Here is a 24,396-nt window from a genome sequence, read left to right as displayed (position 1 = left end):
TTCGGTTCATGTTGTGCCCTTCTCTGATGTTCAGCTACTGTGTCGGTGCTGTGTGGGCACCACTGAAGCCTCCAACGCAGAGAGGGCCTGATGCTGTCTTGCTTTCTTGTGAGGATGGAGGGATTGGGCCTCTGTTGCAAAAAGGGTCTCCTCTGGCATTTATGATGTGGGTTGAGCTGTGATGTGTGAGTCCCTATGGCTTTTCCAAGGCGTTAGGCCTGCTAAGGGGCGACGGAGCTGCCATCATTATAGCATTTGCTCTAAAGCCCTGTGCTGTACGTCACTTTGTTCAGACACCGCTCAGAGAACTTCATCCCCTAGGACCTAGTGCTGGGGAGGGCAACCCCTGGCATGCGTGCCAAACATGGCACGCCAGTAACTTTTGCTGGCACGTGAAACCCTCTCTTATAATCTTCCATTTACAATTGTGAATCTTTGTTCTCAGTGATGAATTTTGTTAAGTCTCATAATAGGAGTAGCCTGACGGATGAAAGTAGTAGCTCATGCATATCTCTGAAGGTCACGAAATAGAAACCTGATGTAAAATCTCTGTCATCAGTGATGCAGCAGCAAAAGTCCCACTGATAATATCAAACGGAGTCATAACATTTTCTGTCAGACTATCAGTGTACATGTATACATTAAAAAATAAATGTATTTTTCATCATCATATACTGTGTTTCTGTCACTCGAATGAATTATTTCTTCAAGGTTCTTCACATATGTGCACCTTAAGAGATACCAAGTAGGCGTAACATGTTCTCAAAAAATTAGGGTTGGCACACAGAAGAATTTTGAGTCAGAGATTTTGCTGGTTTTGGCACGCACTCACAAAAAGGTTGCCCACCCCTGACCTAGGGCCTAGGTCACTGGGTCAACATACTTTTTAGTGGTTGTAACTCTCACAGCTGGGCCGTGTGTTGGAGTCATTTCTGTGCAGCTATGTTTTTGGAAGTGAGCAGGGGCATGGAGGCCCTTCATCCTGGGGAAATGAGGGCAGATGCACAGGGGCCGGGATCTGTCCAGAGCGTGCCCCAGTCAGCATCCTCACCCCACCCCCTTTTCTGCACATTCAGGCCCGGGACACAGACCAGCAACACCTTGAGGAGCTGCGGGAAGAGAACTTGGCCCTCAAGGCTGCACAGGGCAGAGTGTGGAGGAGTCCGCCCACCTGCGCTGGGAGCTGGAGCAGCTGTCAGAGGGTAGGCAGCAGCCAATGGTGCCATGGAGCCAGCCTGATTGAAAACAATTACACTTTAATGGATACCAAGGGCCTTCTCCAGGAACAGCTGACTGTTCGGCTTCTCCATAAGCCAGGGAGCTGAGCCCTTGGCTCTGAAACTCATATGTCAGCCCAAGTAAATAGGGTTTTATTCAAGGGCCATTTGAAACTGTTTCACTGCAATTCTCTCCAAGAACATGAAGGGCCTGGCAGCCTTGAAGTCAGGACATGAAATGCAAAGGAAGTGCTGCCAGATTTCTCAGTTCCCATTCAGCTAGACACAGGAGCTTCCAAATGACAGCACGCTGACACCCAGAGGGTGTCTTAGATCTCTCCGTGGAGCACTGGAAGCTCTGGATGCAGGAGATGTCCCCAGTTGTCACTCGCCTCCATTATAGTTGTACCCAGGCCATGGTTTCCTCCATTGATTTCATCATCGGACAGATGGGTGTAGTCTGCTCTCCGTCTTCCTGGGCTGGGGCTGCTCAGTGGCTGCTGTTCAGGGGACCCAGGCCTCTTCCACTTCCTCTGGTGTTTTCCCCCTCCCAGCCCCCAGAGAAGGTGAGGGGTTGGCCAGGGAAGGTGGGTGGGATGGCCATGCAGCAGGAGCCTCAGCACCCAGCAAACAACAAGCCAGTTCCTGTGTCCAACAATAGCACGCGTGCACCTGTGAGTGCAGGTTAGGCTTTGCTTAGAGCCAGGAAGGCCTTTGGCTGGGTTGGGGAGGAACTATTTCTCAATTCTGAGCAACATTCCTCAGCATCATGGAAAGGCTGTTGAAAGCAGCTGGGTATTCCTCTCTTCAAGGCGTCCCATCAGCTCCAAACCTAAAGTCAGTTCATTGAACTACGAGTCTGTGTGAGAAGTTAGTTCTTTCTGTGGTTTGGTGTCTCCTCACTCCTGGGAACCCAGGCTCTGGGAATTCAGGTTCCTGGGGAGCACCACTGCCCCCTGGTGGGACACAGAACTGGTGCTGGCTGACAGGGAGTGGCTCAGACCAAATGTGCTTGTTAGAGACCAAGGTGGCTGATGGGGTTGAAAAGCCTCCCTGATTCAGATGCTCAGTGTAGCTTATGAGCCCTTTCAGGTCAGTGACTGACTTCTTGGTGTTCCCAACTCCTACTGCTTAGCTGGCAGCTCACGAACAAAGTGTGTATACTTATGTGTGGTTGGGGTGGTGGCTTCTTGAATCAGAAAGGCCTGGTTTAAAGTCCTGGCTCCTCTACTTGTTAGCCAGGTCACCTCTTCTGCACCTCAGTTTTCTTATCTGCAAAATGGGGGTAATGAAGCTGCCTCACAGGATTGCTATGGGTATCTTGTGAGAGGAGACAGTTTTGCATTAGACTGTGCCTGGCCCGCAGGGTGCCAACAAAGGATGGCTGTTCTTCTCGCCCTTGTCTTATCCAAAGATACCCATTACTCTGCTTCTTGGGGTGCTCATGAGCAGCCCTATTAGCAGTACAGTGTGATAAGGCTCCCAGGGCTGAGTGTGTGGCCCTGGAGGGACAGGTGAGGGAACAACCCTGACCCCTCATACATTCATGGTTTCCTCCTGAACAAGCCCTGGGATTTATCCAAAGTCACGCACCTCCTGGTGGCAGGGCGGGGCCGAGAACGCCCATTCTTCTCAGGTCTGTGCTCCCTTTTCTGTTCTGCATTCAAGCTGTTTAAAAGTAACGGAGGAAATCTGCCTTTTTCTGGCTTTACCTTATGTTTTCATCTCACTTAGAATTTGTTAAGCAATTTGGATATACCGTCTCATTCCTTTTACTTCTTTTTCTTAAATTTTGGTTATGAGAATGAACGGAAGAACTCGTCAGGGGAGGACTCGATCTCGCTTGGCTGAAAAGGTGGTGCGGGCTGATCCACGGAGGGCTGTAGAGTAGATGCAATCAGCTGTGGATCTAAGCAAGGTGTTAAGTCAACGTGGCCTTGTGGTGCACATGTTGAGACGTACGATGACAGGCTGAGTCGACTTATGTGCCTCTTAATGTCAGCTATTTCTTCCTGAATGTCCTTTAGGTCTCTCAAAACATGGTGTATCATTTCTATAATGACCTGAAATTGAGGAGCAGATGCTTCAGGAGGTTTCTTTAACATGTCGATCAGCTGGAGAAGCGCGGTTCTAATGCTGCAGCCTGATTCTGCAGATTGAGTCTGGGCAACTGACAGCATGCCCTGTACTTGGCTAACTGTTTGCTCCATTATCTCAGGATTCAGTGTCACAGATTCTTGAGTAGTTGCTATCTCTATTATTTCCATTGTTTCAGATTCTGATATAATCTTTGTGTGGCTGGATCGCTTGAGAACCTTTCCTTGTCTCCACTACCGCAGCATGTGCTATTTCCTGGGATAATTTGGTCTTCTTCTGTCTCCTGGCAGCTCTCACTCTCGTCACTGGATTGGACATCGTAGTGGCTGGTCTCTAGTAGCCTATCGGCAATTATCGCAAGGGCGCTAGTGAGAACTCTTAAGGACATTGTGTCCCTGTCTCATTCTTTTTCAATGCAATTGTGAAAGTACAAAATGAAATCTCTGACTGAAGGAATTTACCCAGAGGTGGCAAGTACTGGGCATATGTGCCCCATAGCCTCTTCCACCCACAGACATGCGGATCAATGATCGTGTCCCCCCTAAACCCTCGGCTGAGCCTCCCGGACACCCACCACTCTGAGGCTGGCACAGAGAACGCACTCTCTTTGCCATCTGTTAGTCTCTGCAATCCTTGACTTGATGGTCAGGTTACAACTTTGTAAAAAAGTGGTTCCAGCAGTTCCACCATCTTGAACTTTTGCATTGGCTTCTCTCTGCCATCACCTGCTTTCTTCTAAGTTCTGCTTGCTCCCTTAACAATCCCAGCTGAACCAGCAGAGGGGCCATAACCGCCCGAGGAACCCTCATGTGCAGACAGCAACAGCACCCTGGGAAAAAGGGAGGGCACCCAGCTGACACTCCCGGCCCCCCAAACCCAAGGCTCAGGGTAATGGCCATCTCAGCGCCGGGGGCAGAGAGCAGAAGCTGAGGCCCCTGGAATATGGGCTCTGACTCCACTTTGCTCTTCAGCCTCCAGTTGCTTCCTGAAGCTGGACCAGGAGAAGCAGAGCCTCCAGGGCACCATCCAGGGGCTGCGGGATGCCTCCCTGGCCCTGCAGGAGAGCAGGCTCCAGCGCCAGGAGCTGGAGAAGGAGAACCAGCAGCTCAGAAAGCAGGTAACCGTGGGTGCTGTCCGGAACATACGGGCATATAAGTGGCCAGGGGGAGCACCCAGGTGTCGGTGAGCATGCACAGCTGGGGAAAGGCAGAGTCCAGTGCAGCCACGGTTATGGTAGGGGGACAGGAGGCCTACTGGAGAGGCGTCACGAGGCAGCATGAGGAGTCCCTGCAGCAGTGAGACCGCACACGATGGACCTCTGTGTGCCTCGTTGCCTTCATCTGTGAAATGGGGTTAGCGATGCACGCACCTAGTAGGTGTTTTGAGGATGGTGTGAGTTAGTGCAGGCAGAGGGTCCCGCGTGTGGTAAGTGCCTCATGGAAGGAGAGCAGCGCCCTGTTAGAAAGCACCGGGCGGGGCCAAAGTGCGGGCCGCGGTCACACAGTGGCCGGTCACTCACTCAGCGTCCTGCACCCCGAGCTCCGCAGCAGGTCCGGTTCCGCAGGGGGCGGGGCGGGTACAGGGAGAATCTCACCTCGCAGCCTTGGCACCGCCCATCTGGGTCCCTTCCCTTTGCTGAGCATCATGGGCTCCAGCCGCTGCCAGTCTCTCAAGGGCTCTGGTCCAGATGCCTGGCCATGTCCTCTGCGGAGGAGGAGGTCCCCGGTGGGTCGCCTCTGGCCTGGCCCGAGGGCGCTGTCTGCAGAGACTGTCGCCGGCCCTGAGGCCAGCGGGCTGAGGCCATTGAGGGGAGCGCGAAGGGCCACCATGTTCCTGGTCGCCGGGCACAGGGACCCCTCGTTCAGGGCCACCTTCCAAGGCGGCCGCTGTGTCCGTCCCACGTCCCTCGGTCCAGGGAGGCTTCCGCGCTCCGCAGGTCAGTCCAGCCGGTGTCGGGCGCGGACTCCGGCTCCGCGAGCCTCCCTGGGAGCCATGACCTTCACAGAGCGCTGTCCTCCGAGCTTGCGCACTCGGTCAGTGCACTTTGACGCAGGCCAGAGGAGCGTGATGACGTTTACGTAGGCAACGCCTGGTTGCCGAGGACCTGGGCTCTGGAGACTGCGCAGTGGGAGCGTCAGGAGGTCCCCCTTGGCCTCACACGGGAGGGCGGCGCCCGCAGGGGCAGTGGCGGAAGCGGATCTGCTCGCTTAGGTGGCGACCTGGACACTGCAGTGACCGCGGGGCTCCTTTTCCCGCCTTCCCGCCAGGCGGGGCCAGTGATAACAGTGAAAATCCCAGAAGGTAGGATGGCAAAGCAAAGCGGTTTGCATTTGTGAATCTCCAACATGCACTACCTGTTCTTTATGCAACGCATCTACTTAATGCAATAAAACTCTTTGGAAGGCCCAGCAAAACCCAGTTTCCTCAGGAAGTAGCCATGCCTCCCAGCGTCATGTGGGAATTCAAGCCCGGCCTCTACATCTCCTCACAGACACGGAAGGGCCTGGGTAACATGGCTCCATCGCCACAGGCAATTGAGAGATCTCTCTCTTCTCCAGAAAACGTTCAGAAACAAGCAGTGATGACCGTTCTGAGACAGATGTCATAGGGCGGGAAATGTGGTTCTCCACAGCTGGATCAGTCAGGATTTCCCCATCAGCTCAGTCACACAATCCTGCTTATCACGAGTCTCCAAGCTCCCAATGGCGTCAGGACACACCGTCATCGCTGCGCCAACCAGGCAGAGCTCTCCTCCCTGCCCAGGAGCAGACACGATAGCCGTGAGCAGCACCCAGAGGACACGGAGATGGTCACTTCCGTGAGGACAGGAACCACCTGGCTGGAGCCATGGCCCCGACAACAGAAGAGGCAGCAGGAGAGCTGGGAAGGGGCTTCATCTCCAAACGAGCAAGTGTCCAAAGGACAGTGTTTTTATAGGGTCGTCCTAGGCTGAGTTGGTCTGGGAATGTTTCGTTAAAACTGTACAGAGCAGTTTTATAAGTTGCCACATTTCTTTATAAAATTTTTTAAACATATAGCTATATTCTAATACAGAACTGAGAAGACTTGTGACGACAGCTTTTACATGGATAGCCTTTCACCTCAGGGTTTCATGAAGAGGAAAGGGTTTTATGCAAAAGAAAGTTCCACAATTCCTAATTGTTTTAGAAATTGAGGAAGGCGCGTGTTCTATGTATCGGTTGCATCACAAAGAAAATATTTTAATGCTCTGTTATCTATGGTATTGCAAGAACCTGCTTATTAGTGAATCACATTTTGTGTATATAATAGAAAACATTCAAGTTGGTGGTCTAAAATGCAGTAGTATTTTGTTAACAAATGAGAAAATGTCATTTCAGTGATTCATTTTACTAACATTTGAGAAAGATTATTGGTGAAGTTTGGGATTAATCATATTGTTTAACTTCATAGAGAATGTAAGTGTAGGTTCTGTGACATGCTCTTTGAGTTTTGCCCTAATTGGTTATCAAGTGTAAATCTTCACTTCCTATTTCTTTCTAAAACATTAGAATTTTCTCGTTAAATCATATTTAAATAACTGAAGTCTCTCAGGAAGTTAAATATCTCTAAATGTATATTTTAAATTAAAAATTCAGTGCTAGTGTAAATTCTCCTTTTCAGGAAGAACAAAAATGCAAATGCAGAGTCAGATAAAATGATTTACTGAAAGTATGGTTGTTTGGGAAAAGGTTCACAAAGCCTTTAAGTGCTGCCTCTATTACTGAAACTTTAAAAGTTTACAATTTTTAAAGTCCCTAGGGTATGTGTGCAAGGACACATTTTATTATAGGGATTATGCATGTTGTCTTTCTGTTTGAACATTTGAAAGAGTTAAGTCTTATACACGTTTTAGTTTTAAACATTTTAAATCCTGTTAAAGCTTTTATGTATCAAGATGTTTCCCTTAAATTGTAGAACTAGTTTATAAAGGATATATTCGGATCCTGTTTAATAACTATAGCATTTTGTACTGTTACTTTTTAATATATTGAAAACATAAAACAAACAAACAAAAAATAAAACAGAAAACACTGGTGGGTCCCGAAGAGAAGCCGCGATGGAAGACTCGCTCCCGTGTGGAGACCATGGATGGGCCGTTTCAGGGTTTGGCTGCTGGTGACAGGAGTGCAGTGCCCACTCTCCTTTCGGTTGAGGGGATGAGGAAGAGGAGATGGTGGGACTGCATTGCCTTTCTGGACAAACCATGTCTTCCCAGTAGCGCAGTAGAACAGACATCTGGGAGGACAGACAGGCTTCCCAGCCAGGTTCATCCTACAGTTACCAGGACCCCATTCACATGGCAAGAAGGGCCCCGAGAGGCTAGCAACAGCCTCCCTGTGCAGGTCATTCTGGGTCAGAGGGCCTCAGTCTATGTAGCCACCACGGGTGACAGAACTGCTTTGTGGGCTCTGAGCACACCTTGTCGGGTGCCTGGATTCCGGATGAGGGAGGCGCAAGGGCACTCTTGCTTGCTGACCACCTGGCAGGACTGGTGCTTTCAGGTGTCTGGTTTCTCTCCTGACCTGCCCAGAGGTCCTGCCAGTGTCATTTGCTGAGGCGGCCCCGGCAATGGCAGGGACGTGGGCTGCAGACCGGAGACCTGGGTCCCGCTGGTCATGGCTCTGCTGGAACTTCATCTCTGGGTGTGTCTGGGACCATCCCTCCTCCTGTGCAGTGGTTTCTCCAGGCCTCCCGTGGGACGTCCGAGGTTCGGTGACTCAGGCTTCTCTTCCTTTGAGGCACCGTGTGTCTTCTCCTTGGGGGCCAGGAGGAAGCCCCTCCTCATGCCGTGTCTCTCCCTGCAGCGCAGCTCAGGGAAAGCCACCGGACAGTCAGGGTTTTAGATTCACATGGGCGGGGCACAGGGTATGTCTCTGTAAATGGCAGCCCGACCTCGGCCGAGATAGAAAGGCTTGACCTTTAGAAAGATGAGAACCTCCAACGGGGCGGGTCCTCAGGGGTGAGCTGCAGAGGCCTGCGCTGTAGCCTCTGGCCCAGCTCTCAGCAGGCCTGAGAGATGACCCCTGACGCATCTCCTGCCCTCGGGGTCCACTCGGGTCCCTCCTCCGCACACACAGGACTGGTGGTGGGTGCTGCCTCCCCACATGACTCCTTAGCCCTGTCTCTCAGGTCCCATCCCCACTTCCTCTCCTGATCAGTTCCCTGTAGGACCCCAGGGCAGTCCTGCCACAGCCCTTGGGAGGCCTTTCTTGGCTCTGAGCCCCTGGTGGGAGGGAGGGGCTCCCTGTCCTCCGCCCGTTCGGGGCCTGGCTGCATCATGGGTCCTCCCTAATGTTGGATCGATGGTGCATCTGGGCCATCAGCTAAAAACCACGGGGGACATGGCCTGACATTGACCTCCCTGGAGCCAGGGCAGGCCCAGCCTTGGACACGTCCAGACGACATGGCCCTCTGGGAGGTGTCTGAGAAAGAGAGACAAGGGTCAGCCAGGACAGGCGGCCCGGAGTTCCAGGCCCCCCAGTGCCAGCTCGGCTCTCCCACCGCCCAGTGTCGCCCAGGCTGTAGGCTCGCTTTGGTCTGTGTAAACCTTAGTTCCCGAAGTTCTCGTCCTTCCCTGTAACTCACGACCCTTCTGTGGGCCTTAGAGAGGGTGCGTCCCCCACCCCCACTTGGTACTGACATCTAAGAGTTCATTCCTTCAGGCAGGAGTCCTGATTTTGAGAGGAAGAGGGCAGCCCTTTGGCACCTATCATGGGAACAAAAGCACAGCACAGGAACTGATGGGCAGGCCCCTGGCACCCGCGTGCTCTGGAGACCTGGACCTCCCCACAGGAGCCCTCGGCCCAAGCCTGGTGCTTTGAGGAGGACGGGAAACCCATCTCAGCCTAGTGAGCTCTCCCTAGGGGAAGGGAAGGCCTTCAGGGAAGGACAGGAGTGAGAGTTCCAGTTCCACGGCAAACAGAAGCAGAGAAAGATGGGGGTGTCCAGTGGGGGGGTGCGGGGGGGCATGGGGCAGTCACATTTTCAAACCAGAAGCAGCCACACCAGATATGCAAAGGTTGGACATAACATTCCTTTCACTGGGACAGACAGGGCAGCAGGGGAGAAGGATTAACAGTAAGATGGGGAGGGGGGTGAACAAGGCAGGAGGTTGGGGGGCACACACCCCAGGCCCCGTCTGAGAGATCAGGCCTGGGGTCGGCCCACTGCGGTGCGTTTGGCTCTGCCGCATCCTCACTGTGGGGCTCTGGGCAGATCACTGGACTCCCTGGGCCGGTGTCCTTCTCTGAATGAGGGGGAGTGACAGCTGTGCAGGGCCTTCCCCCTCAGGGCCGGCTCCAGAGCAGGCGCTGCCATCAGGGCAGATGCCTGCTTCCTGCTGAGCCCAGACCTGGTGCTAGGAAGTGAGGCAGCGATCAGGAAGGAGAAGAAAGATGTTCTCACTTGTGAGAAAGACTCAGACACGTGGCAACTTGCAGCACCTTTTGCTGTTGACCCTGGCTGGGTGGGGCTGCCCCGTCCTCGGGTCCCCATGTTGGGGCAGGGGGCTGGGTGTGCCCACAGGGTGCTGTGAGGGCATGGATATGAACTCCACTGTGCCTGACCCTCCCCCTCATGGGCAAGAAGCTGCCTGCCTGCTACTTCCTAGGAGTCTGGAGATGGTGCCCAGACCTGTGAGATAAAGGCAGGGCGGTCTCACCCAGGAGAAGTAGGCAGAGCTGGCATTAGAGCAGCGATCCTTCCGGGAGTTTGTCAACCTGCCTGTACCAGGCCGCCCCCAGCCCGGTGAATGGAGCCGGCTCTAGGTCCTGCTGCTCACAGGGTCGCTGGGCGTCTGAAGGTCCTGCCCCCAGAAGTTCTAGTCGGTAGCCTGAGATCTGGGATGTTTAAAAGGTCTGAGAGCCACCTGATCTGGATCGTGGGGCTCCTCTGTTTTAGCTTTAGAGCCATCATCCCAAACCAGCATCAGGGCCACAAGTCCAAATGCAGGCTCTTGGGCCCAGCCCAGAATGACCATGTCAGAAGCTCTGAGGGTGGGAGGGGCCTGGCGCTCTCACGAGGAGTCAGCTCTTGTTGTACCTGCCTCCTGCCAGGTGTGAGATGAGCACATCACCCTGACAGAAGCTGGCGCCCATGCCTGCTGCTTGCTGGCCCTGTCAGTTACAGAAACCCGCTCGTGGTCACAGTGTTAGCAGGGAGCAACCCTTTCTTCCTCCTGTGTGGTCATGAGTTTGGTGTCAGTGGGAAGGGACAGCAGCACGGGCCTCGCCTGGGAGTCGCACCTCAGGGCCCACCCTGAGTCTGAATCTGCATCCATCACGGTGTTCAGGTGTCAGGCACAGAGTGTGAGACGTGCGGGTCCAGGCAGTTCATGTTCAGGGAGTGGGCACTGGTGGTTCCCGCAGAAGAGCTCCGTGACGGGCCGCTGATTGGGCAGTCGTCCAGGCAGGACGGAGCTGGTCTGGCCTGGGCGCAGTGGGGTGTGGAGGGGGAGCCACATGGGGAATGAGGACAGGCCTTGGTGGTCCATTTACTTGGAGGGGAGAGGAGGGAGAGAGATGGCAGAGGACCCCTCAGAGCAGCTGGATGAATAGGAATGTCACCAACTGGGTGAAGTCCCTGTAGGACATCCAGTGGTGGCTACTGGCCCAGGAATGTGGCCTGACCCTCAGGACAGTAGTGGACACGGCCTAAGACAGAAGCAGCGAGAGTGAGCAGTGGAAAGCTGGGAGGGAAGCTGACCGATGGGTGTCCATGGCCTTTTTCTCTACCATGAGCTGGAAGCGCACACCATGGGCTGAGAGGTGATGGTCAAGGGTATGGGGAGCTCACTGCACAACTAGGCCTGACCTGGGCAGCAGCTCAGGGACGCCACCCAGGAGCCAGGCTTCTCCCTTCCTGCTCTGCAGCCTTGGCAGTGGCTGATGTACCTCCCCAAGAAGTGGACAGGAAGGTTTTCCCTTGAGAAAAGGCCTGATAAAGTGTTCCGTGGGGCTGACAGGCTTCGGGTTTGCTTTAAAACACAGTTCACTTCCTGAAACGGACTTTTGCACGGGCTGGGTCTTTGGCTCCTCAGATTGAAGACTTGCGAGTCCAGGTGGAAAGAGAAAAGCAGACCAGTCAGGATCTGGAGACCCTCAGTGAGGAGCTGATGGAGGAGAGAGAACAGCTACTCTGTGACATAGAGACCCTGAAGGCTGAGAAAGCCCAGGAGGTAGGCCCTCCAGCACCCATGCCTCCCCTGGCGCCTCTGCCTGCAAGAGGGAGAGTCCAGGGTCACAGCCATGTCCTGGGAATCCAGCAGTGATTCCTGGGTTACCAGTTTCCTTGTCAGCTGCAGTCTGACCAGCAATTCCAGCCACAGCAGGGGGGCAGGGACAGATATTGCTTCCCAGGGACACTGGCCATCCTGTTTTAGATTGTGATGACTTGGGGGAGGAGAGGGGAGGTGCTCCTGGCTGTGGTGGGGAGAGGCCAGGATGCTGAAAATGTCCTGCTGCACACGGGACAGCCTGCAGGACAAAGAAACATCCCCCTTCCAATGTCCAGCATCACTGAGAACCCTGGCAAACCTCCAGGGCTGATCCACCTCACAGTAAAAGAAGTCCCAGGGTAGGCCTCCCAGAGCTGGGTCAGGGGCTCAGGGATGCCAACCAGGCTCCAGGCTTCTCCCTTCCTGTTCTGCAGTAAATCAGAAGAAGCCTTAATCAATAAGCCAAATTTATTTGGAGTCCTATTCATTTTCGCTAGCACTAGCGGGCCCAGAGGAACTCTTGCTTCTCAAATCCTGGGGCCCAATATGGTGGAAGTCTTTTCAATGTATATCTTTTTCAGCTCTTTGTTTTCCAAATTTGGAATGAGACTTCAGGACCTTCTGAGAAAAAGTAGTGTTTGCTGGGACAGGGCTGTGAGACCATATCTCAAGGCCTGGCCTGGTACCAACACTGACTACTCTGTCTGGGGCATATTTTATGGCCTCTCTGGAATGGGAAGTAGTCTTATTTCCCTATTATTTAAGCAAGTAAATGTTTACAGAGTAGCAGGGTTAGTTTTAAACAGCAGTTTTTACCCAAGATGAAAGTTACTATACTTCATAAAGTGTTCCATGGGGCTGACAGGTTTCAGGTTTGCTTTAAAACACAGTTCACTTCCTGAAACAGATTTTTGCACGGGCTGGGTCTTTGGTTCTGCAGATTGAAGATTTGCGAGTCCAGGTGGAAAGAGAAAAGCAGACCAGTCAGGATCTGGAGACCCTCAGTGAGGAGCTGATGGAGGAGAGAGAACAGCTGCTCCATGACAGAGAGACCCTGAAGGCTGAGAAAGCCCAGGAGGTAGGCCTTCCAGCACCCGTGCCTCCCTTGGCGCCCCTGCCTGCAAGAGGGAGAGTCCAGGGTCACAGCCATGTCCTGGGAATCCAGCAGTGATTCCTGGGTTACCAGTTTCCTTGTCAGCTGCAGTCTGACCAGCAATTCCAGCCACAGCAGGGGGGCAGGGACAGATATTGCTTCCCAGGGACACTGGCCATCTTGTTTTTGATTGTGATGACTTGGGGGAGGAGAGGGGAGGTGCTCCTGGCTGTGGTGGGAGAGGCCAGAATGCTGCAAAATGTCCTGCAGCACATGGGACAGCCCGCAGGACGAAGATCCCCCTTCAAAGGTCCAGCTTCACGCTCAGAGCCCTGGATAACCTCCAGGGTTGATCCGCCCCCACATTACAGGAAGCCCAGTGCTGGGGCAGTGGCTCAGGGACGCCACCCAGGAGCCAGGCTTCTCTCTTTCTGCTCTGCCAGTCTTGGCCGTGACTGTAGTACCTCGCCAAGAAGTGGGCAGGAAGAATGTGGAGGGTGAAGAGACAGAGGGAAGGCCTCCTGGGATCCTCTGTGGACATCTCATAGGCCACACCTGACATATGACTAAGCATAGCTGCAGGGGAGGCTGCGTATCAGGTACTTGAGTTCTTCAGCCTCTCTAGTATTGCAGAAAAGGGGGCTTGGAGTGGTGCTGTGTATACTTAAGAGACATGCATCCACCCTCCCCTGATACGGCTTCCAGTCTAGCAGGTTGAGTGATAGATGACAAGCCAGGTGACTTCAGACCTGTGCTATTGAGGGAATATACGTGGGTCCAGGGAGAGTATTGTTAGGTGCAGGACATTTAGAATCGTGGTGCAGGGCTTCCCTGAGGTGCAGTCAATCATACTGAGCCCTGGATGATGAGAAGGAGCCAGAGAAGCTGGAGGCTGGGGGTGCAGGCAGGTGAGCATTCACAGCAGAGGGAAGATCATGTGCAATGTCTGCAGGGGAGAGTGGCTTGAGGAGCCGCCACTGGGGTGGGCGGCCAGCTTGTCGGGCCCCTGTGGACCCGGGTAAAAAGCACCTAGGAAATCAGTTTCATTGTTTTAAGTAAGAGAAGATGTGGTTTCTGTTTCTAAGTCATCTGGCTGCTGTGAAAGTGTTTAGACTTGAACTGTCTGGGTGAGGATCTCCGTGCCCTTCACCTTGTGTCCATATCAGCCCTTTGGGGAACATTAGGACGTCTTTTGGGTCCATGATGAGATGGTCATTCCAGACCTACACTTTGGGCTCCTAGTTTGGACCTAAATTACGCCTGTGTCCTTTCCATTGTGTTTTCCTGAAGATCAAGGATCTTGAACAAGTGGTGCGTTCGCTGCGGGAGCGTTCACAGGCCAGCAGTGAGGCCTGCGTGCAGGACATCGAGAATGAGAGCAAAGTCCTCCACCAGACAGTGATGGAGACCAGCAGCAGAGTCAGCAAGCTGGAGCGGGAGCGGCAGCAGCTGCACCAGGACCTGGAGCAGGTGAAGGAGCAGGCGACGCGGGCGCAGGAGCTGGAGCAGGAGCTGCACCGGCTGCAGGAGGAGAACGAGATGCTGGCCATGGAGGTCAGCGCTCTGAGGACAGCCCCCGAGAGGGTCCACGCCCTGGAGCGGGAGAGCCCGGACCTGTTGCTGGAGAACCAGAGGCTGCAGACGTCTCTGGACACCCTGCAGCCCGAGGGTCTGGAGCTGGACAAGCAGCTGGACACCAGGGTAATTCTGGCCTCAGAATGAGTTAGGACAGATTCCTCCCGGTCAACTTTCTGGTGGTTTGAATGCAGTTGGATGGGTGTTGTGTAAATATCGGTGAAATGGGTTGGTAGTGCTGTTCAGGTTCTCTATATCCTTACTGATTTTCCATGTACTTTTCAAAGTAGTCAGAGAGGGTACCCAAGGAGCTTATCCAGAGAAAGGGCATAAATTGCCAAGAAAGGTCACAGGTGCAGAGAGGGGCCCAGGACTAAGCTTAGGCCCATGGGGCAGTCCATTTCTGCCGTGGGCCTTCCCACAGCAGTTCCTTAAGTGCAGGTAGAACTGTCCTCAGCTCGGCTGGGTGTTGCCTGTCCTGAGGGTCCTGCTATTTTGGTGTCGACACTTGACCTGCTCTTGGCCCCTCCCTGCATGTGGGGATGTGGGGTTCTGGAGTCTGTGGTCCCCCTGGGCCTGCACCTGGTGAGGCATCATCCCCTTCTCCCTCCCGGCAGGTGGAAAATTCCACTCTGAGCTCCCAGAGCGCCTCGCTCACTGCGCTCACAGAGCAGAACATGCAGCTCCAGCACCAGCAGCTGGTGGCAGCCCACGAGGCCCTGCAGCGGGAACACGCGTGCCTGGGTGCGCTCCATGAGCACCTGTCTGGGGAACATGAGGCCCTCATGGATGAGTACAGCCGCCAGAAGACACTGCTGCGACGGACCCTGGAGCTGGAGAGCAAAGCTCTCAGTGACAGGTGCGTGCCTGCAGTTGGTGGGTGACTGACGGGCTCCCCTAGGCTCCTGTCTCCTCTTCACTCTGGCCCCCTGTGTTTCCTCTGGTCCTGCTGCTTCACATTGAAGAGAAGTAAATAAATCCACCTTCACCCTCAGCGATGTGGAGTTGGTGCGCCTGGAGGCTGAGGGGCAGGAGGATCCCCCAGGGGAGAAGGGTGTGCCCACTAATGCTGGCTCAGGGAAACCAGGTGTCAGCATTGGCGTCCCAGCTCCCCTCAGGATTCCTAACCCCTCTTCCTTTTTTCTCCAAACCAAGGACAAGGAGGGGGAGGTTCACCTCGGCTGCCTATGTTCAGGGGCGTGCCTTACCGAGCTCCCCGGGCCTTTTCCCTGTACAAGTCTCACAGTCTTGGCTTCTGATTTTCTTTTTTACTTTTAATTTTGGAAACTTTGGAATATATGGACCCGTACGGAATAGTATAGTGAAAACCCCATGTTCCCCTCACGTGCAGCAGTATTACCAATACTCTGTCATTCTCATGTCACCTTCACCTCTGACTCTTCATACACCTTTTCTTAAAGGTAAAACTGATGTACCTTAAATGCATAAATCTTAACTTTGTGCTTTTGCCAAATCAAGGTTTTGTGTGCATGTAGTCAGCCAACTTCGGTTGAGCTCCTGTCCTGGCAGATCCCTGATTGCAATGACCCCAGCGGGTGCAGCAGGACCCAGAGGCTGGGGGAGGTGTGTAGTGCACAGGACTCCAAGGCGGGGGTGAGAGAGGGAGAGATGCACTACAGAGAGGCTCTCCCACACTTGGAGCAGCACAGGAGAGAGCTGTCCACTTCCTGTGCTTGTGAGTTGTCCCTGCTGAGTACTTCTCTTGCCTCTGCCTCAGCAAGATGCTAGGCAAAGGCTGGGGCTTCCCTGGGAGCAGCTGAGGTGCAGGGATTTGGCATCACAGGGACCAGGAGGGCACTGAGCCTGCAGAGCCTGCAGAGGGCGCCTGCTGCTACTTGATCTTGGGGGCGATGATGTTCATTTACACACTCACCCAGTGCTTCCTGTGGACTCTCTCTCCGGAGCCTTCCACCCCTTTCTCCACCCAGATTCCCATCCTTTGGGGGTGCCAAGACGTCTGCTCCTATCAGACTCTTGTTTCTTCCAGCCAGAATGAGCATCTTCTGCCTTTGGCATCTCCATCTCTGCCTCCTCCGCACCCATCCTGTGTTCACGAGACGCTTAGTGAGCACCCACTGGGCGCCTGGTGCTGTCTAACATGGTTTGAATGCACCCAGCTGACTACTGATGGGAGCCTCCTGTGGTGCCCACCCCTCACCAGGCACTGCGGGCCCTACCCTCAATGCCCTATGATAACCGTGTGGATACATTCTTATGGCTGTTAACATGGGAAGGTTTGTGCAGGTGGCATTTGACTGGTCTGAGGGAGGAATTCATTGCTCTGCCTATGACTCCTTGCTTGGTGGACCTGCTGTGTGATTCAGTGGTTTTTGCTGGTTGGACAGATAGCTGGAGGCCCTTGGTGTGTCTGCAGCAGGGCTGCAGGTTGGAGGTGGAGGTGCCTGGAACACTGGCCGGGGGCTCTGTATTCATTTCACCTGACACTTGACTGAGACACTTGCTCCTTTGTTCCCCTGGTGCACATGCACTGGGTGTCGAGCCTCATACCCAGGATTCAGTGGGGAGAAGCACTCGCAGTTTCTGCCCTGCCTTAGGGTGGTTACTAATGTTTGTGATATGCTTGATCCTGTGCTTTTCCAAGACACAACAGGGAAGCAGGAGGTGGGGGCCATAATGGTCCATAGCCCTGTTTGTCAAACCTGGATGAGAAAGATCACCGCCCTGAAAGCATGATAGAGCCTCCACCCCTACCTTCCACTTCCCATATCCTGTCCCAGCAGCCTCCACCCGTGGCTAAAGGCCACAGGAAGGAACGTTTGTCTTCCAACAGCCACCTGAGCAGGTGTCTGAGTCTGAGTCCGCACAAGTGTTGGCTCCAGGCAGATGGTACAAGTACAGCTGATATGGGGTGGGCGGGCGGGGATGGAGGGCTGCAGGCAGGGGCTGAGACCCTGGAACCTGGGTGGTCTCTGTCAGCCTGTCTCTGGGTGTGGACACCTTAGGAAGGGGGTCTGCAAAGGGATTTTTCTGCCTGGGGAAGATTGAAAGGTGATGACTCAGTCTCCACTTTGGACCTGGGGAGGCCTCTGAGTCACCTGAACAGGGAAGGTTCCTGCAGGAGGAGGAACAGCCTGGGGCTGGTCAGGGGCTCCCTCTTGTGCTCTGCTGCCCCCCAGCGAGGACTGTGGGGGACCCTCTACAGACTGAGACAGGAAGGAAATAAAAGACCGAGCTGAGGGGGAGGCTGGGGGAGAGAGAGGGCAAGGGCTGGACTGGGGGTGCCTTGAGGAGCAGGGTGCGGATTTGTGTTCCTGAGCTGGGGTGGAGAGCTCACCCAGGGCCCCGTGAGGGGGACCAGCTGTTATGGGCAGTGGAATTCTGCTGTATTTGCAGTGGTTTCTTTGAGAAGGGCATGGAGTTCAGAAAACAGTGGTTTTGTTCCCAGTGGGATGAAGGAGGGAGGCTGCTTTGACAGGGACTGGAGGAAGGGGCCATGGAGACACATCGGGTGGGAGGAGGGGAAATTGACTCCTGGGCTGGAGGAGACCCCCAGAGCTGGCCCAGTGACTGTCCCCTCTCTCTGTCCATCCCTGTCCCCTGTCCATCCCCCTCTCCCTCAGCTCTGCAGAGAGAAGCTGCTCACCCAGGCTTTGAGGTCTCCCTGGGTTTCCATTCCTAGCGGGTGTGTTTCCCTTCAACAGATACAAGGACCAGCTCCAACATAAGGCGGCGCTGGAGCAGCTGGGGACGCTCTTGACCACCGAGCAGGAGGCTCTGCAGCAGGAGCAGAGGACGAGCACCATGGCCGCCGAGGAGAACCAGAGGCTGCAGAGAGAGCTGGACAGGTAACCACCAGTCCCCCTGCAGTGCCTCTGCCGGGATGTCATTCAGACTCACTCACTCAGCACCCGCTGAGCTGAGCTCAAGCGAGACCCCTGGTGATGGTGCATTTTTACCAACCCTGCCCTGGAAGCCCCTGGTGGGAACAAGGTAAAGGGGCCTCCAGCTGGTGGCTGGAAGGAAGGACTCCGCAGCTGGGATGGGGCATTGTCTCGGTTTGGACAACATCCTCTCCCACATTGTGATGCTGATGACTGTTGGGCAGGGGCACCTGCATCCTCTAATACCAGCGATTCCGTGAGGGAGAGAGGCTCGGTCCTCAGCATTCACGCATTCCCATTTGTGAATTCACCTCCTGGCTGAAATGCACTGGTGACCCCCAAATCAGTGCCCGTGGCCTGTCATGGACGTGCCCAGAGTGGGAGATACTGGAGTCGCCTGATGTGCACATTTGCAGCTGAGGTTGAACAAGGCCTTTGACCCCAGACTTGTTTCAGCTCTCACCTACCAGCGTCCTCTTCATGGGCCACTGAGTGCCATGGTGTTCTAATTTGTGCATTTTGGTGGCGATTTCGCTGTTTGAAATGGCCCCCAAATGGAGTGCTGAAGTGCTGTCTAGTGTTCCCAAGTGCAAGGCTGCGCTGGGCCTCAGGGGGAATATTCGAGTGGCACACAAGGGTCATTCGGGCCCAGGTATGGTGCTGTTGGCTCTGAGTATATTATTACACGAGGCATCTTTCTGTCTTGATCAATTGACAAAATGTGACCAGAGACTCTCAGGAACTGGTGGGAAAGTTTCAGTACTCACTAATTCAGGGTTCGCGTGGCTGGGTAGAACATTATACTGCAAATCACGAGAATTGACTGAGCTATTGTTATCCTTTAAAAAAAAAACAAAACAAAAAAACAACCACAGCAACAGAGGAGGAAACGGGCTCAGGGAGATTAAACAACTTGTTTAAGGTCAATATTCCTAGTTAGTGACACAGGCAGGATTCAAATCCAGATCTTGCCTCAACCCAGAGGTATGACCACATGAACCCTTCCTTCCCACAGCCCTGATTTAATATGTGCTTTGGGGCTGTAAACTCAGCTGCCTGCAGTGGCCAGGCAGGCCCAGCAGGTGGGGAATTAGAGTCAGCAATAGACCAGGCCCTGGTGGAGAATACACCTCAGCTAGAGGCTGTCAGCTGGGAGGCAGGCCTGGCTGCCAGGTCTTCCTTCTTTATGCTTTTTTTTTTCCTGAGAAGAAGATATCTGAATGTTGATGGGAAACTTAAAATTTTTAAATGCTGGTAAAATAATTTTTTTAAGCTGCTTTTTGGGGGCGGAACAGAGCACCGGGAGGACCTGGAAAAACTTTTGAGGCTCTGGACCCTTAAACCTAAACCCAGCGATTATTCACAGGACCACAACGGAAGAATCTTTTTATCTTTTTCTGTTTCCTTTCTTTGTTATTTTATTTTTTATAGTTGACTTTATTGGAGAGACACCAATTAATAAAACCATACATGCTTTAAAATGAAATAAAATAAGTAAATGTTAAAAATTAAAAAAAAAAAAAAAAAAAAAAGCTGTGTGAGCCAAACTTGACACACCTGTGCTCAAATTGAGTCCATGAGCCTCTGGTCATATGAGCTTTTTGGTATATATCTTCCCCAGGAATCCCACTCGGGTAATGATGATGGTGATAATTTCAGTGGGTTTAGGTAACAGTCCAGAATCTCCTATTTTATTTATTTCAAGTGTTGAAATTAGAAAGGGGCTTGGAATTGGAAGAGCAGGACATAGACATAGAGTCTTAGAGCAAAAATGGTCTGATTCAGTGTTTAAGTGTTTGAAACAAAGAACCCTTTTTCCAAGTAGGCAGATGTGCCAAAGCAGAAAAGCAGAAAGGACTTTTACAGGGATGCTCTGTTGCCGTGGTGTCCGAGCCTGCCTGTCCTTCTCCCCCAGCCCGCAGTGGGGCACCTGGGGTAGCCTCCTGGAACCCCAATGAACACAGTTTGAAAAACGCTGATTTTGTTCAACCCTTCATTAACACATGAAAAAAACTGAAGCCCAGAGAGGTTGCAGTTTTGATTAAGGTTGCACAACTGGGACAGAGCCTGGGAGTGCGCCTCAGCCCTTGGCCCTGTGTCTCTCCACCCCTAGGGCCAATTCCCTGCACCAGCAGCTGAAGGGGGAGCAGGAGGAGCTGCAGACCCACAACAAGGAGCTGCAGACCTCCCTGAACGACACGCAGCTGCAGGTGAACTGCTGGCAGGCCCTGTACGAGGGACTGAAGGGGGAGCATGAAGAGCTGCAGACCCACAGCAAGAAGCTGCAGACCTCCCTGAACGACACCCAGCTGCAGGTGAACTGCTGGCAGAACCAGTGCAACTGGCTGAGGGAGGAGCTCCAGAGCACGGACATCTCGCTGACCGAGCAGGACAACCGCTGCCAGGTGAGGCCAGGGCTGGAGGCCCCAGGACCCTGGGTGGGCCTGTTCCCTGGGCTGACGCCGTGGGCTCAGCCAGGTGGGAATGGGTCCTCATTGGCATCTCTGCTCAAAGAGTGTGTGTGTGAATGTCACACAGAGGCAGAGAGGAAGCCAGAGGCAGTTGACTGGGACTACAGAACACCTTTCACCTCATCTTTGCTTTTTGCAGGGTCGGGGCGGTGCATGGAAACAGCCAAGTACCGTTTCATCTCCATCCTCTCGACTGAGCACTCTGCTCTCTGTGTCATCTCATTTAATTCTCACAATGATCTTGTGAGCTGGGGTTCCCATCCTTGTCCCTCTGAAGTAGCGGGTTGGAACCCCGTTTGTCTGAAGACAAAGTTTGGGACTTCCTGCTACACCAACCGCGATGATATTCTAGAGCAGGAGCTGGCCAGCCTCAGCCCAAATTTCAGGTCCAGCTTCATGCCTGTTTGTGTACAGCTGAGAACCAAGAATAGCTTTCACAGTTTTTAATGTCTGGTGAAAATCAAAAGTAGGATAATATTTGGGGGCAAGTGAAAGTGACATGAAATTTAAATGTTGGTGTCCACGAGTAAAGAATTTTGGTTTGTTTTTTAAAACACAGACACACCCATGCATGTGCATTGTTTCTCTGGCTCCTTTCCTGCTGTAATAACAGAGTTGAACAGTTGCAATGGAGACCACTGTCGGCCTGGAAAGCCTAATATATTTAGTACCTCACTCTTTACAGGAAAAACGTGCCAACCCTGCCTAGATCAGAGATGTGCAATAGGAATATAATGCAGGCCACCACATGTAACACTCAGCTTTCTAGTAGCCATATTCAAAAAGTAAAAGGAATCAGGTGGGATTAATGTAGGGGTCTGTTTTATTTAACCCTTATATCTAAAGTATCACATGTAACCCCAAAAGCTTATTAATGAGATTTTTTTATAATATGTTTTTACTGACTTTCTGAGAGAAACATCCATCAGCTGCCTCCTGCATGCCCTCTACAGGGGAATGGAGCCAGCAACCCAGGCATGTGCCTTCATCAGGAACTACACTGGTGATTTCTTGGTGCATGGGATGACACTCAACCAAGCCACATGCACCGGGCAGCTTATTAATGAGATATTTTACATTATTTTTTGAATCACTATTAAGTCCTTGGAACCTATTATGTATTTTGCACTTATGGCTCATCTCAGCTCAGACTGGCTGCGTTTTCAGTGCTCAGTGGCCACACATGGCCTGTGGCTGCCTGATTGGACGGTGCAGCGGCAGAAGGCTTGGCCATCCCCATGGCATTGGCCGTATTGGTCATGACAACTAACATAGATCATACCAAAATGGCCATCTTTGTGCACGTGGCCTTTTTCTCTTTTTGGAAGTAGATTCTCAGCAGTGGAATCACAGGAGTGTGTGGTGTTTGAGACATTGTCATCTGTGTTTTAGCTGCTCTCCCGCCTCAAGGGCAACTTGGAGGGAGAAAAACGTGACCTGCAGAGCCAAATCCAAAGGCTGAAAGAGCAGAACCAGAGGCTTTTCCAGGAGGACGTGGAGGACAAGGACCAGCTCCACGAGGAGCAGCAGCAGTACGTGTGAGGGGTGTGGGCTGACGGACACCCGTCAACAGAGGGGTCGTGGCTTCCAGCTCCATGACTAGACCGCACCATTCTGGGCAGCAGAGAACCCCTGGGTGCACTGGTGTCCCAGGCAAGGGGACAGACCATCTTACCAGCACATCCTTCTCTCGTTTTCCCGGGAATGGTTCTAGATTTCTGCAAATAGGGGCGGTTGGCTTTGTTGGCTTTTCAGAGACACTGCCCCCTGCCAGACGCTTCTTAATCTTCTTTTGGGATCAAGTTCACTTTGAAAAATACAACAGTGATAAAGAGAGGCTCCTAGGGAAGGACTTCAGATCACAGGCTGAGCCCTTTCTGGGTCGGTTTTTCCCTTAACGGGCTGGAGAGTGGGTTGTTGGTGCACAGTGGCTGTCCTCCCTCTGCTGACATTGCCTTTGCCGACAGGCCTGGCCTTGCGAGGTACACAGAACCAGTTACCCGGTCTTCAGGAACCGGTAGGGGTGGTGGGATGTGAGCAGAGCTATGTGCACACAGAAAGATGCTGAGGAGCTTCCTGGAAATGGAAGGAAGTGTGGTGGTGGGAGTTGGAGTTCTGCTGCTGACACGGATGGGGAGAAGGCTGGCCAGTGTGTCGGGGGAACAGAGGGTGGAGAACGTGAAGGTGGAGCTTGGTGTGGTCTGGGTGCAGGGAAGGTGCAGGGAGTGGCAAGAAGGAAGGCTGGAGGAGGCAGCGCTCAGCTGTGTAAGGCTTCCATGCCCGGCTAATGAGTCGGATTCACTGGGAAGTGGGTGATTAAGGGATGCTGGTGTACAGGGCCTAGGAAGCTGCCAGAAATGAGGGCAGGAGGAAGAGCCTTGGTGCTGGAAACCTTGTGGTTTGGAAGTCAAGTCATCTGAGATGCATCTTGTGGGTCCAGGGTGGTCTTCACCCCTCGGGGCTGTGCTGCTGGGACTGTCCTTCCTTGTGATCGGGAATGGCTGGCCAGTGTGGGACAGAGGGACATGGCCCCAGTGGCCACTGGGGCACTATCCCAGCTCCCCGGGGTGACGATGCTGCTCACTGATTTCCCAGATTCATCTGCTCTTCTACAGGGAGCTCAACACCTACCAAGGATGGTTGACATGGGAAACCGCACTGTACTTTTGGGGTAGACGTGAGAGATTGTATCCTGAAGAGGGCTCTCTCTAATGCAGCTGGTAAAAATTACCAGCAGAGGCTGGGCAGGTGCAAACTAGAAGAGTGGGGACCTGGTACCCTGGGATGATCTGATGATGGTTTTGCATTAGAAAGTGTCAGAGAGTGGGCAGGCTTCCTGAGCCTGCTCCAAGCGGAGTCTGCCCCAGTCTGGGATAGCTGGACCATGAGTTTGCGGGGCTAAGCGACAGCTGTGGGAACACAATAACACAGACTAGAAGAACAGAGTCCGAAATGAGGGCGCTGGGAGCAGAGCAGGTCCGTGGCCAGGGATCCAGTGGTTTGCAAGCGATCACTTCTCACGGGTGCTCACTTCGCGGTGAACTCGTGGGAAAGCCCGTGGATTAGGGGGCCTGGTCACCTTCTTGACTGAAGGAACCTGAGCAGCTGCCTGGATGCCAAGGACTCATTTTCAGGCAGGAAAAGCAGGGGTCTGAGCTGTCAAGGCCACATGGGTGAGGAGACAGGAACAGGACAGGAGCTGGCCGCCCAGTGCGGGGCGCTGTATAGCGAGCACTGCGTGCATGGCTCCTAGACAGACAACAGGAAAGCATGCCATGCCTTCTGCTTCAGGAAGGACAGGCTCCCTTTCCCAGGAGCAGGGGTGCCCTCTGGCAGCCCAAGGTTTAAGAGGTGTCTCTCTGGTCCTTTCTGTGTTTTATAAATGTGAACTGACTTCCCACATTTAGGAATTAAGAGATTGTGCTTCAGAGCTGGGGCTTCTGGATCCTTCCGGAAATGCAGTCAGAAGCTCTGCCACATGGAGAGCGGCGCTCTGTTTGCAGGCCCCGCGTTAGGTCCCAGGTGGCACCAAGCGCTCAGCCTTGCCACAGGCCCCACCCCTCCCTCAGGTCCTCCCAGGCCGCTTTGCTCCTGATCTTCTCTGTCTGGCTCCCAAAAGGCTTTGAGTTTGCTTCCCTGGAAGTATGAGCAGGAGTCCGACATTGGAGTGGATCCAGGTCTGGGGTCTGACTTTGCTAAACTGACCTTTTTAACCTGATGCCCGTCTAAGTCACCGAGGGCAGACCCCTCCCCACCACTGAAGGTATCGTTGGTCTGCACCCACAGGAGCTAGCCTAGCCCTGGGTCTGACCTGAGTGCCCAACGTCCTGAGCTGACGTGGCCC

At 53.4% G+C, this 24,396-nt stretch overlaps 1 protein-coding gene and 1 pseudogene across 1 annotated transcript in view; both read left to right on the top strand.

The window, feature by feature from the left end:
• The window catches only part of LOC132213936 (protein Daple-like), a 73,961-nt gene that overhangs the window by 17,512 nt on the left and 32,053 nt on the right, over positions 1-24,396 (top strand). The window contains 10 exon segments of the mRNA XM_059660807.1: positions 1,077-1,143; positions 1,146-1,202; positions 4,205-4,431; positions 11,374-11,511; positions 13,934-14,344; positions 14,836-15,077; positions 17,902-18,045; positions 20,195-20,341; positions 20,447-20,486; positions 21,945-22,090. Coding sequence (XP_059516790.1) covers positions 1,077-1,143; positions 1,146-1,202; positions 4,205-4,431; positions 11,374-11,511; positions 13,934-14,344; positions 14,836-15,077; positions 17,902-18,045; positions 20,195-20,341; positions 20,447-20,486; positions 21,945-22,090 — 1,619 coding nt within the window.
• LOC132213868 (RNA-binding protein 7-like) lies at positions 4,545-6,262 on the top strand (annotated as a pseudogene).

This window comes from Myotis daubentonii, chromosome 12 (genome assembly GCF_963259705.1).
Source record: "Myotis daubentonii chromosome 12, mMyoDau2.1, whole genome shotgun sequence".
Classification (NCBI taxonomy): domain Eukaryota; kingdom Metazoa; phylum Chordata; class Mammalia; order Chiroptera; family Vespertilionidae; genus Myotis; species Myotis daubentonii.
The sequence above is the reverse complement of the archived record's forward strand: the minus strand, read 5'-3'. Positions and strand labels throughout refer to the sequence as shown.